Source organism: Pyxicephalus adspersus, chromosome 3 (assembly GCF_032062135.1).
Source record: "Pyxicephalus adspersus chromosome 3, UCB_Pads_2.0, whole genome shotgun sequence".
Lineage (NCBI taxonomy): Eukaryota > Metazoa > Chordata > Amphibia > Anura > Pyxicephalidae > Pyxicephalus > Pyxicephalus adspersus.
The window spans coordinates 120,962,775-120,979,131 of record NC_092860.1 but is presented as its reverse complement, the minus strand read 5'-3'; the positions used below and the strand labels follow the sequence as shown (position 1 = coordinate 120,979,131).

The 16,357-nt window shown below is 35.3% G+C and overlaps 1 protein-coding gene across 2 annotated transcripts in view; it reads left to right on the top strand.

Moving 5' to 3' along the window:
* The window catches only part of TUSC3 (tumor suppressor candidate 3), a 139,101-nt gene extending 125,933 nt beyond the window's left edge, over window positions 1–13,168 (top strand). For both annotated transcript variants that reach the window (XM_072406193.1, XM_072406194.1), the window contains 3 exons: window positions 1,852–1,926; window positions 5,816–5,906; window positions 9,794–13,168. In XM_072406193.1, the coding sequence (XP_072262294.1) occupies window positions 1,852–1,926; window positions 5,816–5,906; window positions 9,794–9,809 (182 nt within the window). In that variant the 3' untranslated portion in view covers window positions 9,810–13,168. The remainder of the gene's footprint in view (window positions 1–1,851; window positions 1,927–5,815; window positions 5,907–9,793) is intronic.
* The last annotated feature ends 3,189 nt before the right edge of the window (window positions 13,169–16,357 follow it).

Genomic DNA, 16,357 nt, shown 5'->3' with positions numbered 1-16,357 from the left:
TTTCACCATTTAACTGCTATAGTTCCTGCCATAGTTGACTACATAACTTCACATTCCAAAGCAGTAAGGAAACAAATGGAAGGGACACCTGTCATGGCCATTATTCATTTACTATAAAATTAATCTGGACTCTACCATTTAGGCCAAACTAACAAGAACACATGATAGGCTTCCCTCCTACAAATGATAGCTACCCTGCTCCTCCACCCCACTGTTTACCTGCTATAGCCAAATATAACAATTGTTATGATCAAGTATGGTAAAATATTTGATTCTCCTCCTTGCTCCCTATTGAGTTATCAATTGCCAGGTCTTAAAACTTTTGCATAGGGTTGAGGTGGAAGTACCAGTTAGACTGGCATGGGGGCATTTGCACCTAATTTCAGCAGAGCAGGTTGGGGAGCACATGGAAGGTTTTTCTTACTAGGTAGGGGTGTTTTAGAAATCATAAATGAGGAAGTGGAGTACAGGATCGCTGCTAACATAGTAAGGCATAAGGAAGGATTCCAAATAACAACTCCCAAAGCTGCAAGACACTACTTATGGCATGCCTCAATTTCCTAATTAAGTGATTCAAAATTACAGACATCTTAAAATAGGACATTTAGGTAGTATCAACGTGACATTTTTGGCATGTTTAATATGTTCTATCTGACAAAGAAACAAGGTATAAAAGTGTCATAAGTCAACAAATGACATAATATAAGGCAGAACTCCAACAAGTCTATAGATGACAAGGCATAAAACCGCATGCGTAATATTATTCCTTTCCATCGAGAAAGGTAAAAGATTGGAGCTAAATGGGAAGGGAGAGGGGGCTCCACAATGGTTAACTGGATGCATCTCCAGTAAGACCATGGCAGTAAGGCTTTATGCTAAGTTACAAAATATATATTAGTTGGCTGAGCCCAGGTGGCTTTATACATTTATAGGTGTGCATAGAAACTGGTACAAATTGAACAACTTGATGAATTTGTCCCAGGCAATTTAGAGGTGATGTCCTCAATTAGCATAATTCCATGGACTCTTAATAACTATAGCCAAATGGCTGGACGATTATATTGTGTTCCAGCACAAAAGGCCGCATTACCTAGATGTGGGATGACAGAGCTGTATGACTTCAATGGGATAGTGAAATATGTCCAATAATAAAAAAAGGCTGGTCAGTGCACTCCCTTGATAGCGTGGCTAGTGAGATCTAAAAGCGGGCAGCACGGTGGCTCAGATGTTAGCACTGCATTGAGAAAGTTCTCACCGTGATGGCTTTCCCAGAAATTGACCTTAGACTGTGGTAATGTCATACAGTATGTCTATGGTAGGGATATTAGATTATAAACCCTTTTGAAGGACAGCTAGTGACATGACTATTGACTTTGTAAAGCGCTGCATAATATGTCAGCGCTATATAAATACTGGATAATAATAATTAAAAAAATTGCAAAATAATTGAACTTTCAACTAGTTTTTTCTACATCTCCAGTCAATCTGTTTAATTACTTTTTTTTCAGGATGTATTATTAAAACTACATACAACAATCATCTGATATATTATTAATAGTATCTGAGCCATTTAATTTAAGAATAACACTAACTGACAAAATAATAGGGTAAGTCTGGTATTTTTCTGCTAGTGCTAATATCTATAATATCTAGATTGCAAAAGTAAGGTTGCTACACATGCCCATTCAAAATACTTTAGAAAAAATCTCATCATAAATGTGCCAATTACTGTTGGAACTCATTTCATTTTGTCTTTACTTCTGTTTGAACAGTTTCTTTTTTATCATCTGTTTTGCTTGAAAATCAAATTGACATGCCTGCATTTTCGCTGTTCCTTAACAACAATTTCAGATGCAGCTATCACCATGGGAATGGTTCTTCTCAATGAAGCAGCAACCTCAAAGGGAGATGTTGGAAAAAGAAGAAGTGAGTGCTTTTTCTTATTATTTAGAAAAGTAATAATTTATTTCTGTTTTTTTCTGTTACATTTCTAATGTTTCTGTCTTCCATTTAAACTGCTGGAAAAGAATATAAAACTCTTTTTTTTCTTTAAATAAGTATTAAAGAATTAGCTAAAAATATATAAACAGACTACAAAATGGTACCACTGCTTTTCAGTTCTACTTCTCAGTGTTTTAAAGTACCTAAAAGGTTCCAAATCTTGCTATGTTCCAGTACACAAATATCAGCACTTCTAAGTGTCAAATAGTATCAATAATCCGCTCCCTGCTTACTCTTAAAAATTGTTATCTAATAAGGCTGGCTATCATTGTAATAGATCAATAGCAATATTCAGGTTACAAAAGGAGCAGGTCAGCTCCTGACACTAGCAAAAGGGGTGCAGATTACTATCACAAAGTAGTATATGGAAATGTAGTACTATATTGCAAAAGTTGATTGCATGCGAAGTATAAGTCTCTGAAAGGTTCCCTGTATTTATAATACCACTGTTAATACTTGAGTATGAATCTTGGTTTATGCACAGGTCACACCACTATATGCTGCTTATGTGTTCTCATTTAAAGTGTAAAGAATCTTCCCATCGAAGATTTGCAACATTTTACAGGACACAGCACCATCCACTTGTAGCTAACGACTAGGTACAAAATATTACTTAAGAACCTGGGACCCATCTTACCTAGCTCAAAGGTACAAAATACTTTAACTTTTAAAAAAAGGGAAAGAGATAAACAGACTGAGCTCATTTGATTTAATTTTTTTCTGATTTAAATGTATTAAAAACAACATACTGTGGATGTAATTATATTACAATTATTGAAATTTCTGTTGAGAGCTGTTTTAAATGTTAGCAATGATTTCCTAATTTTGTGACCTAGGGTTATACTTACATCAAAGGTGGTTTTCTGTATTCTAAGGAATAGTTAAGGTTTATATTTGAGTATGTACAGTATATCTATGAAGTGGGAATAACTAGAATAGCAAGTGAGAAAAGACAGAGCTAAATGGTAACAGTTGGGAATGCGTCTGGACTTTGTTTTGGAGCATAGGGAGCTGGGACATAGGAAGGTATGCATTAATAAAACTTGCTCTGCTCTGTCTTGAGTCAGCTCTTGCAGACTCTATGTCACTAATTGTTACTTCTCTGCTGCTTTAAAAAACAAACACCACATCTGAGATTGGTGCAGAGGAGTAGTGATTTTCCGTGGTTTTTACCACCACACGGTGCTTGCTGTCAAACACTAGGCACCAGGGAATGTTACAGGCTGTCACTGCTAGGTATTTGGAAACATGTGCAGGTGTTTGCACCTTGTAGGTGACTACAAGTGTTCAGCACAGCCTTTATCTGTTTGTTTTTTATTGCAACTGCTTGAAGGCAGCTGGGGCAGTAAATTGCCCCTGGACACTGCAAGTAGTTTCTGAAAATAATGTGACTATCAACTGCCTGCATAAAAAGGATAAAAAATGAACACATTCGGCCCAATGGTAGAATTTTTTTGCAAGCAGTTTTGATCAGCAAAACTGCAAATACTGCATGCCCTAAAAAAATAACACTCATGAGTATAATATTTAATGACATTAGTCATTAAGGTACCTGTGAATAAAGATTTGATGTACTTCACGATCAGTCACTTCTAAAACATTAATTTTGGCATAAAAATGCCATGGGAGTCTCAGAGCAATATCTAAAGTGTTATTTACCTTGACCTATTTCTAAATTTGTGCAAATCTGGATTACAAATAACCTCAGGTATAAGGGGGATGTAATAAATTGGCTTTAAAAGTCAATGTGAAATGGCATTTCCAGTATCTTCTACACTAACCTCATTATTATGGAGATGGGAGCACTTACTTTTAGCTAAGCCTTTCAGTCAAACATAATTTTGTGTCGGATAATAAATCCGGCATATACGGTGAGTTGAATTAAGCAACTAATCCCATTTTACACTGTGTCACATACTGTCATATACAGCACTTTCAGCCTACATTCACAATTCAGAAGTATTTATCCCATGTGAAAATAACGGATCTGTTTTGATGCATCCTTCATTTTCTGCTGAATTACTTATGCTTATTGTGTTAGTCTATAAATAGCAATACTGTAAGCAGAACATCATGCTGCCATAGCTCAAACCAGCATTTGTGTCAGGGTGCTTTATCATGTCACCAAGCTGCACCCAGGAACAGCAGGACAGCAATCAGCCAACTGGGAAACCTGCAAGTTACAGGAACAGTTTGGACTCTACAAAGCCATATTTCTTAGTTGAGTCATTTTCATTGAATGTTTCATGGGTATCTTGAGTTATCTTGAATATGTAAAACAGTAAATATCTTGGATCTATTTACCCACCACTGCTGCCAAATTTAAAGTAGAATTCAATACAACACATAAAATGCAGGGCTGGGTTTAACCAAACAAATCATTGATAGCCAGCTCATGGGAAAACAAAGCGCACAAAATATTTTCAGACTTTTTACTATTCTGCCTTTATGCAATTTTGGTCAGTGTTGAGTTAAAACCTGTGTCAATAGGCCTTTGTTTGCGTCAGAGCTACTGCCTCCAAAAGAATGCTACATTTACCCATCAACACAAGCTAAAAGCTTGTTAGAAAGATTGGAAGCATGAGTCAAGTAAACTAATGCATAGCAGCTATTCATATCAGCATCATATTCGTTTACTATGGAAGGTCACCCAAAGTTATATTTTGTGTATTTTAAATGAAAATGTTTGTGCTTTTATACATGGTTTCTTTTCTTTATTTGGTATGATCAGAATAAAAGTATTTGTAAAATGTCAGAAAAAAAAATATTTTTGAATGCCAGCTAAACATGACACTGCATATTAGGATGGTCTTTTGAGCCAGCAGATTGAGAGTAAGGCTCCTTTTAATATTTTTCAAACTGCCTATTGATGGCAAAACATTTTGAATACTGACCTCAGTAGGTCAAGCTTAAATGTACACTTACACCAGTTCATCAACAATCACTCAACACTTACTGGACAGCTCAAAAACAGTTGCAAGTTCTAAAGTCAGAAAAGCAGTTTTCCAAAGCTGTCTTTTGCTTTTGTGTGTCTCCTTGGGTAACCATTATTGAGTGTCATAGGTTTTGTTTGAAACTAAAAGCCCATCAACTACTAAATAGTAGTAGAAGAATTATCATTTAAAGCTTACAATAAAAACCTGTCTCCCAACATTATATTGCTCATATAGTTATTCTACCTGATTTTGTACCAAAGTAATGTCATCTGTACTGTAAAAAGTACTGTTTAAAAACAAAATACATGGTCAGGTCATACCCAGTTAGGAGTTCTAGTACATCATACAAAATTATTTTTTGCTTACCATCTGTTTATCCTTACCATCCTAAAGTTTTGTTTACTTAGCAATTAGAAGCTTATCTTCTCTACATTAAGGTATCATAACTCTGACATTTAGTTGCCTGAAATGATTGCTATGTGCATACAGGTGTTTCCCGGCATGCTTAAAGTGATCTTTAGTAATCTGCCTTCCAACAGCAACCAATTCTATTGACATTTTAGTTTTTGTCCCATCCCATCATTTCCTACAGCAGAAAACCAAGCACCCCCTGTTTGTACAACAATTTGCCACCCAAAATGATTACTAATATTTCTTTCTGGCAAAAGAAATTTAATAAGTAATAATTATGATAACGTTTTTAAATGTTCCCTATGATATTCCAAATCTTCACATTGTATGCTCAGGTCAGCTATATTGGGATATTTATTTAATATGGTGAGCTAAGAAGTTTGCTCTAAGAAGTTTGTTAACATAAAAATCTTATAAATAAATACTGAGCATCTTATTTACATGTTAATATGTCCTCTTTTTTATAGTCATATGTCTTGTTGGACTTGGCCTTGTGGTTTTCTTCTTCAGCTTCCTCCTATCAATCTTCCGATCAAAGTATCATGGTTACCCATACAGGTATGTTATGTTGGCTATTGTTAGTTTGAGAAAAAGAGAGAACTAAATGTTTTATTTTAAAATATCTGGATATTTCTAGTATCCCGTGATAGGTGATGATATTTTTGTGTGTATATTATCAATCACGTATCACAACATGGACCCTGCTCCTATATTTCCATATGTCTTTCTGGGGTAACTAAAAGTTACATAGACATTGAGACCTAATATTATTAAGGCAAGAACATGGAGAACACTCTGGTTGTTGTCCTAACTCTTGTGAATGGCCTGCACTGTTTAGATGGACATTGGTAGATGTGAAATGGTGTTTATACTTAAAGTATTCCATGTTTTATTTTAGCTTCAAAGTTTCATCTTATTTGATAACATTCACATTTTACTATTATAACATACTTTTGTTCAGTGGTGAGACTTCTTTTCAGTGCTGGGATTCTGCCTTTGGTTCTCACCACCATCCTCATAGAATCTTTGTGTCCTCCTTTGTTTGCAGAAATTTCTTGCTGACTGGTTACTCCCCAAATCACAAATATAAGAGTAGCCTGTGTAGTAGAACTGTGCTCAGTATTTCTTATTTTTTGTAACAAATATTTTATTGAGTTTTGTAACAGTGTATGAAACAAACATTTTGTACATAACTTCAACAGCATAATGTAGTAAACCAATGTTCCATATGCTATACCAAAATAGACTTACAGAATCATGGACAGTAAAACTTTGTATCAAACAATAATGTGTCAAAAAAGGCTCTCACAACCACCCATCAGTAAGTGCTCAGTTTTTTAATACAACAAACGCACAGTATTGTCAGACCATACTGGAAGTCAAAAACACTCTGGTAGATCAAAAAGTATTTCTTTGTACATGTGGGGGTGAAACTTTTTTTTTGATCAAACATACACATTCACATACACATTAACTTTTCCTTATTGTTAAGCGAAACAGGATCCCATGGTGCCCTACGAAATGGTTGAAGCTTTGGGCCCCTTAACCTTATTGAGGGATATTTTTACAATACATGGTCAGCATCAATGTGCTGCAGTACTATTCATTTTGAGTAGCATCCTAATGCACTGCTACAATAACACAAGAAAATTCATATAGAAAAAAGTTATTTATGAAGACATGTTGTGCTTTTTTTAGGTATTTGTTCATCTAAAAATAACTTCTTTGTAAATGCTTTGAAGATTTTCTTTTCTGTGCAACACAAAATACCCCAACAAGAAGTCAAGTTTACTGTTGCCTACAAACTTCTCCTTAACTGCTGTTCAGGTTCCTTTCCCTGCAGCTAAAGACCTTAACCATGGTGGTAGGTAGGTGTGAATTCATTCAAGGGGCAGAGTCAAAAAATTGCAAATGAGAAATGAGGGGTTTTATTTATAGAAATAAATTTCACATACCTGGGGAAAGTGCCTGGAGAAGTGCTTGAGGTAAGAAACAGGAGCAGTGAAAGAATTCATACATTAATAGCTGGTCAGGTACATAGAACATGCCTCTGGGGTAGGAAAAGAAGTAAAAGCTGCAGTTGGGCTCCTTAACCTAAGTTGCCTTGTAGGTGATGTGGTTCTGTTCTTATGCAGTAAATAAATGTTAAATAATCCCATCCCTGACCTTTGTAGCTGCAGGCAGATCGGAGTACAGCTTATTCTGAATGTTTACAATAGAAGCAATGAAGTTTTTCAAGCTGGTTCATAGCATTTTTTCTTGCCCCTCTTTCAGTGGTTTGACTTAATAATACAGATTAATATGGTAGTGTGGAATGGGGAGGTGTAAACTATATAGAGAAAATGTAAGTAAACCCAAAAGCTTTAGGTGATTTGAGTATCAATTTTTCCACAGTGCCTGCAAGCAGTGAGTGGTTGTTTTTCAAATGTATTTACGCTTTTTAAGAACTTGTACATAATTGTATGTCCATAGACTGGCAATAGAGTTGGTGATGATACTTTAAGCTGCATTGGACAAACTGGGCTGTCTTTTATGTAATACTAAATACTTTTATAAAGCATTTTATTAAGAAATAATATTTTAATGAATGTAATTAGATACATTTTGTAAATATACTATTTACATAACCTATAAATTTTTATGTAGAAAGTATTTTTTTTTATCCATGTATTTGTCTCTTTCAATTTCTGTCATTGTTAAGGTATCTTTGGCTAAATTACAATCTTTTTGGTGAACACAACATTGATTTTTAATCCCATATTGCGCTGTTATCAGTGCTTTTCCAATTATAATGATAAATAGTCAAAGCACATTTTGTATGTAAATTGTTAAGCAGACCACCAACAATCCAATGAGCAGAAACATTGTTCATAGTGCTGTGGAATTCCGATTCTCTGCTGTAGCAGATGAAAACCATGTTTGTTATTCCTCTCGGATGAACCCTGTGCATCCAGTTGAAAAGTGTTAAACAGAACAGACAATTTTGAAAAACCTGAAACGTAAGAGCAGGAATGTCTTGAAAGAGCAAAGATTTCAGCTTGCATTTACACGTGTCAAAGTACAAAACTGCCTTACATAATTAGACTTCAATTTCAGGTTTACTGCTTTAAAGACCTATGCATAATTATTTTGATGGTTTTTACATGTAATTTGAAAATTGTGAAATTGGTTCGTTTGATGTTATGTTATTTTAAATTACTCTGATTACTGCTGTCACCTTTGAGGCTTATTCGCAAAGCCAATAATGCCATGCTGATCTAAATGCAGTAGATCTTCCTGACATGTATTCAACTGTTTATCTTTATTTCCAGAAAAATAGTTATGCATGTAGAATCTATTTCTTCTTTCATATCTGTATGTCACATTTAACTCATGTGATTCATATTGGTGGCTTCTCTTTCGCTCTTTGCTTTCATGTACTCATAGTCTGGCTGTTGTACCAAGACTTGAAGCTGTGATTTTTAGCTGCTTGTCCAATCTGAAATAATGGTTCTTTGTAATTTGTATTTTTTATTTTTAATCTCTGCATTTAAAAACTCCAGGAGACTGGCTGCTGCTTGCAAGAGGAGCTTAGAAAGGGTTTTTTTTTTATCACATGGTGTGGTTTGTTGAATTGGAAATTCATTTTCAGGCTTACTTACCATACACGTGTCATGCAAACACCCATATCATCACTGTGTAGTAGATTCCATGAAATGCAGGTTTATGTAGGGGCTGGAGAATTAAAACACCAGTTTTAATTTCCTATATCATTTAATTGCAATTTACTTATATCTTTTGCTGAGATCAGTGTCTGAGTTCTAGGTCTGCACACCCACTGTGGACGTTATTAGGAAAACCCTCCTCTCTCTCTTGTGTTTTAAGTTTTATATAATGTAGTATGCAACAAAGGCAGAAACCAAAATGTTCCAAGTACATAGGGGCACATTCAGGAAGCTGTTGCTTTTGTAGTTTCCAAATGTGTTAAAAAAAGGGGACTTTCCTATCCCACCAAGCTCATCCTAAAACTACAGTACCATGTCAGTGGACTGGAAAGCATCCCTACCAAAAATGTTGGCATTTCCAGGTATAAGGGGCACATGTCCTATACTAATGCAGTGTTTAGAGACTGAGCATTTATTGAACAGGTTCAATGACTTCCACATTCTGTTCAATTTGCTGAATATCTATATGTTTTTGGGAAGAATCTGAAACAGCCAAAAAACACCCATGCCAATTCAGGGGGAACAAACAGACTCTTTGCAAGTAATTCATGTGGGAACCAAATTCAGGAGCCCAGCACTACATAGCAAAAATTTGGTGAATTACTTGAGCTGCACATTTAGGAAGTATCCTTGGTTAAATTATTGGAAGCAGTAGTATAATACACTGGCTTGTTTAGCACGTTATAATTAATAACATTAATAATGTTGATTCACTAACAAATATTTTTTTCTTTTTTCCAGTTTTTTAATTAAATGAAATATACCGATTCTGAGATGTCACAATTTATACAGAAGACAAAGTATTCCTGCTGGTACAAATGGCGTGTATATTCATTATTTTCACTTCATTTGCTGTTTATTTACTTTCTGTTGAGTTTTAGTGCGGTGGTGTTCTATGTTGTTATTTTTATTACATGAAAATATAATTAGACACATGCGTCTGTTTGTTGAAAGGCTCACCTAATTAAAGGTCTGCCTGTAGCGATGTTTCTATTGATTTTTTTTCTGCCATGCCTTTTCAAGGTATATCGTTTTCAGTTCTTAGGAAGTATGTGAAAAAGGAAATGCTAAAGTGAGAAATTTAATTATGAAATTTGATTGAAATTTTTGTTACAGTTAAAAGCCAGTCAATATAAGAGTCACCAGAATACATATATGAAATCAAGTCATAAGCATTTTTCTTTCTGCAGACATTATATGTGAAGTCAATACAAGGGTTCAGAATGAAGTAGTGACAATTCCTAATGGTTAAGTAACCATATTGGCTGCAGCTGAACTTTAAATAATCAGGTAAATGCAAATGTACAAGCAAACAGAATTTTAATGTTGTTCAGCTAGTCTTTTAGTTAAGGTATCACTGCTTGAAAATAAAGCCAAGCCAGTGGTCTCATTCTTTTGTGTTGCATCCCAACTTAGACTGAATTCACACAATGGGCCTGATTTATTAAAGGTCTCCAAGGCTGGAGAGGATAAACTTTCATTAATGAAGCTGGGTGATCCAGCAAACCTGGAATGGATCTGGTCCTGGATTCAAAGCATTTGCTAGCAAATAGCAAATTACATTAAATAAATCCATTCCAGGTTCACTGGATCACCCAGCTTCACTGATGAAAGGTTATACTATCCAGCCTTGGAGAACTTTTATTAAATCAGGCCCAGAGTGTTTAGCCAAACCTTCCCAGGTTCCTGATTGTACAATAAAAGACCACCACCACCACACTATTATCTCCTCATTTAATTAAGACCCCTTTCGGGCAGCACTTTGCTATGATTTGAAGCCTAAATGGCTCACATTGCTCTGCGACTCTTTGTAAATTTAAGGTGTATACATATCCTTAATAATTGTTGTCCATGATGAACAATTGTATTCATACAGCAATTCCTATTGTTGTTTAGTAATCAGTCCTACTAAAACGACCAACCAGGGTTTTTCTATGTAGGAGGGCACGGCGAGGTGTCACCCACTCATCCACACTGCTCCATAGAATAAAGCATTCCTTTAACTGTCACTGGAAACAACCAGGAAAGACATAAATCTAACATACAGCCTAATTTCTTATGTGCAGGAGATAACAGGAAACTAAAATGAAAGCATAAATAAAAATTGCCTCTTTGCAGGTGAACAGAGCTTTGCAGTGAATGTGGTGGTCAGTCCCTTATCTGTTAATTTTGCAATCTATTTTTATCCCCAAAGTCTAAATATTTAAAGAACACAATTTTTTTCTTGAAAAACTACACCAAAAATAAAAACCAGATGCAGGCAATATTGGTGCTTATACAGAATAATCTGCAATTCTGTAGTTTGTCAGAAACCTTATTCTAACAATAAAGGCATACAATTGGTCAATGTTTCCTATACAATTTTGCAAATGTTACAAAAATTGACTAAGTTCTATGAATATGAATTATGTAGCCAGCGACTTTAGAACTCTTCATTTACACCCTTGTTTTGTGTTCCTTACCCAAAACATTGAAGTTGCTAGATCAGTATGGCATTCATGCAGCCATCATTTTTTAAAAAGAACCATGAAAGCTTTGCTTTAATTTCAGTATTAGTAAACTGTATATTGTCAGGCTGAGTATAACATTAAAGTACAGGTAGTCCCCAGGTTACATATGAAATAGGGACTGTAGGTGTGTTCTTAAGTTGAATTTGTATGTATCTCAACATATTATTAGTGTGCTGTCAGTTACTGTATAAAATCCTCACTGCGATTTAATCACAAAGCAAAAAAAAATCTTTATGGAGCCTAGACATTCATTAACTTTTGGAGCAAGCTGTGCTTTGATATGCAAAAATAAACAACTGCAGAGTTTGTCTTGGTCATTAAAGAGTTACAAGATGTTGCAAACCAGCAAAAGACCTCTTCTGCAAGTCTCACCCCCTCCCCCCAATTAAGCCTCTGTCCTGCACACAAACCGCAGGGAAGAAGCACATTTGTATTTAGGAGTCGTTCGTATGTTGGATGTCCTTAACTTGGGGACTACCTGTATAATATTTCACCATATTTATTATTTATTTGTTTCTGTGCTGCCTTTGTGATGAAATGTCAGTTTAAGTTTGAACTCCAGATAGACTTCTAAAAACACTATATATATATATATATAGTAACAATTCAACTTACCAGATGATTATTATTATTATACAGTATTTATATAGCACCATCATATTACACAGCACTGTACATAGTCCATAGTTGTGTCACTAACTGTCCCTCAAAGGAGCTCACAATCTAATGTCCCTACCATAGTCATATGTGATTAATGTAGTCTAAGGTCAATTGTTAGGGAGATGCCAATTAACCTAACTGCATGTTTTTGGGATGTGGGAGGAAACCGGAGTACCCGGAGGAAACCCACGCAGACACGGGGAGAACCTGCAAACTCCATGCAGATAATGTCCTGGCTGGGGATCGAACCTGGGACCTAGCGCTGCAAAGGCCGGAGTGCTAACCCCTGAGCCACCGTGCTGCCCGATGATGTGTGTTTCTGTCCATCCACCTGTGAAAATTACAGAGCCACACCACACAAAATAGCCAGAAGGATGACACTGTTTTTTCTGTGACAGTTCTAGAATACAGTGGCTTCATCATCCAGCCTTTAAGTTGGATAAAGAAAAAGCAGCAGCAAGCTGATGAAGTCATCTGTCTACTTACTCTCTCTTCCTATCAGCTTGAGCCTTTTCAGTACATCTGCATGCAAACTTGATTGACTGTCCCTCCCTCTTTCAGTCTTATTGCTGCCATGCAAGCATATTGTGAAGGACATTAAAGACACAAGGTCCAATTCAGGCTTTTACTCTAGTTGTATTTAAAAAAAAAATTTGATTATTCATTAATACAGAGCTGCAACAATCTTCATTTTTTATCTGTCTGGGGTTCGATTTTAAAATATCTAAAGCTTTCTAAATATGTTTAAGTGTAAGCATTTTAAATGTTGAATTCTTTTCATGCTTTTTCACCTTTCATTCACTTATATTTGAAACATTTGTATATTAGAAACGTGTTATTTTTTAGGAATTTTAAATTGCATACGGTGTTAAATGTGTGTATTTATGATGTAAAATACAACAAAAGTCATTGTGTATTACCATAATAAATAAAATATTGTGCTGAATTTGTGTAATTACATTTTCTTGTCTTTTACAAAATGTTTCCAGTTTTTTAAAGATCATTACACAAAACAAAATCACAGATTGCAAATATATTATTTATCACCATGATAGTGTAAGTTATCGCACCAGCAGTAAAATGACTCGTGACACTTGGCTGTGCCTGGGTATCAACAAGTACTGCAAATGTTCATTATCATGCACAGAATATTTCCTACAGGATGGCTAATCTTTGTACCCAGCAAATGTTCTCTTTTCTTCGTAGTAAGAAAGGACAGAGCCTTTACCGTAAATTACACACTGGCTGAATCAAAGAAGAAAATTATAATTCTACCAAGGATGGGGCGATTTGTCATTGTGCACTGTTGTCAAAGAAAAATCTGACCAGCTGTGGAAGCAATAGTTATATATTTTATCGAGAATGAAAGATTACTTGATAATACCCATATAAATGCATCTATAAAATTGCAAGAAAAATACGAAATATCACACTGTGTGAAAAACCACCAGGGTTATCCATATATCTGGTCTTAAGTAGATATAAAGAACAACAATCCTATACAATTTTACATATATCTGTATATATATATATATATATAGAGAGAGAGAGAGAACTTAATATCGGCATATTGCTTCTGTTTTGAATCCATTAATAACTTCAATAAAGAAAAAAAAAATCTCAAACACCTGTATAGAGGCTTACCTTTAAAGCTTACCTTTAAAGCTTACGTTTGAATGACCTATGTCAGTTAATAGAACATTTATGCTCACATTTGCATTACTTTCAGTATAGCCCTCATAATTTGCCCATAGGTATGCTTTAATAAAAGGAAAACCTGCAGCATAACTTTTGGGGAGTTGAGAATCTCCTTTTGCACATGAGGATGGGTAAAACTCTCAACAGCCATTTCCTATTTTTGCAGTCTGTAAAGTGTCTCTGTTGGATGCAATGGGACTGATTTACCAAAACTCTCCAAGACTGGAGAAGATAGACTATTAAGGGTGAGCCTGGATGATGGAGCAAATCTTTCCGGTCTTGGAGAGCTCTTATAAATTAGGCCCTGATCAGTCTCTACTGATACAGAGTGAAGGCAGTGCCTTTTCCCTGACCTTTGATACAGGTGGGTGTATTTGTATGGCTAAACTACACGCTCAACCTTGCCCTCTACACCTACCTTACACCTACTTAACCTAATAGGAGTGATTGGGAACCATTTTTTCATGTGTTTACATTATAGGTGTAGTGAGATTGTGGCATGCTTTCTGGAACAGACACATTCTAACCATGAGGTTGTTTTTCCACCACTGCCATAAAGACAATGGCAACACATGAAAACACATTGGCCTGTGATGTAGTTTGTTACTCTTGGGAGAGTATCAGCAGCTTTCTATGGCCCCTGGAGCAGTTGACCATGTGGTTTTAGACCAGAAGTCTAAAAGAGCCTCTATGTAACCACATCAGATGATTTTCAGACGATACAAGCTACAGGGCTGGTCTCAGATAAAAATCTTACATGTGTACAGAGGTCATCCAATGTTGTTCATGGATCTGTGGTATCCGTCAGAAGACAGACAACCTCAATGCACGTAAAGGAAGAAGAGCACAGCGGGGTGCCGCTCGCTTGTTCACTCCCTTCATAGAGCAGAATGACGCTGTATGTACAAAGCTCATTCATGCATCTTTCAGTCTTACGTTGTTGGAAACAATTGTGAAAGATTGTTTCCGAAGACAAAAATCTAATTGTGTACACAGCCTTAGAGTTAAATGGGGTACAGTATAATAATTGGGTGGAGGATCTTTCAGCGATAAAATTGTGTTCCAACATCCATTTTTTGTTACAATAATACTGAGGAGGTTTCCATCCATCTACCAGTATTGCTACTTCAGAGGAAAATAACAAACTTCACTTAATAAAAACAAACTTTATAGTTTATATTTTACAAAACAACATTAAACAGATTGCTTCAGTTTTTGATATTTTCATCTTCAATTCTCCATCTACATTTATCACCTTTTGTGTCACAAACATTTTTTGGAGATCTTTATTTTGGAAGCAATTTTATCAACTGTCAAGCTCAGCCATTAAACTATAGATTTACAAAAACATGGATTAAGAAATGGGAAGAAATAGTATTAACTTCCCTGATACTATCAGAGTGAAATAACAAACTGTTATAAAGTACAAAAATCAAATGCAGAGGATTCAAAACCTGTCTAGAAAAGGGAAACATTTATAAGCAAACAGCTCAACATTAAATTGCTGTTCTGTCATCATTCCTAAATAATGTTTACTTTTATAGAACAATCATCTTTATATCATTTTATATCTGCAGAAAATGTATAGAAATAAGTATGAGAAGAAGTAAATTTGGTTGAAAAGTCATTGCTTTTAACAGATTCTCCTACTGTGTTTAGATCGTGAATTTACACAAATGAATCTGGCAATGCTTACTCTTACCTTCGCCACATAAATACAGTGTGGCCACCCAGGCTGATAAATACAATACTAGCAAACAGCCAATTAGTTCCAAATAAGAAACATTTTACCCTGTAATCTTTATAATTCCCATTAAATATATATGAATTTCATGTAAAGTAATCTTGTATTGTAAATGAACAAACCCTTTATATACTTTTCCCCTTGGAAGATATTCTTCCACTGAGCAAAGCTGAAGCACAGAAAAGTACCAACTTTTTATTGTACAGTATAGTGTTATATGTTTCCGACACTCATATCTGCTATATCTATCCCTCATTGCTTATATAAAATTGTATTGGAAAGTGAATTGGGATTTATTGGCATGCTGTCATTTTAGGGGTTGTGAAAGGGTAGTGCAGGCCCAAAACATTTCATGCTAGTAATTTCTAAGCGGCCTTTTTGATATGTATATACAAGGGGTCCTCGGAAAGTGTACAGACTTATATTCTCATTGGAAATGGTGAGGGTGTGAGGAGTATTAATTGATCGTGTCTAGGAAAAATGGCGTGACTAGAAAAAAAAGGCATTGGAAAGGAAGGTGACTGTGTAGAAAAGTGATGTAATTTGTTTTTAAAATAAACTATTATTTATTATTAAATAAACTAATAAATAGAGTTTTAAAAAGTGCGTGTGAAAACTTTTCAAAGAACCCTCGTATATGTATAAAAACTGTAAAATTATCAGATTTTAAGGTATTTTCAGAAAAAAAGTGTT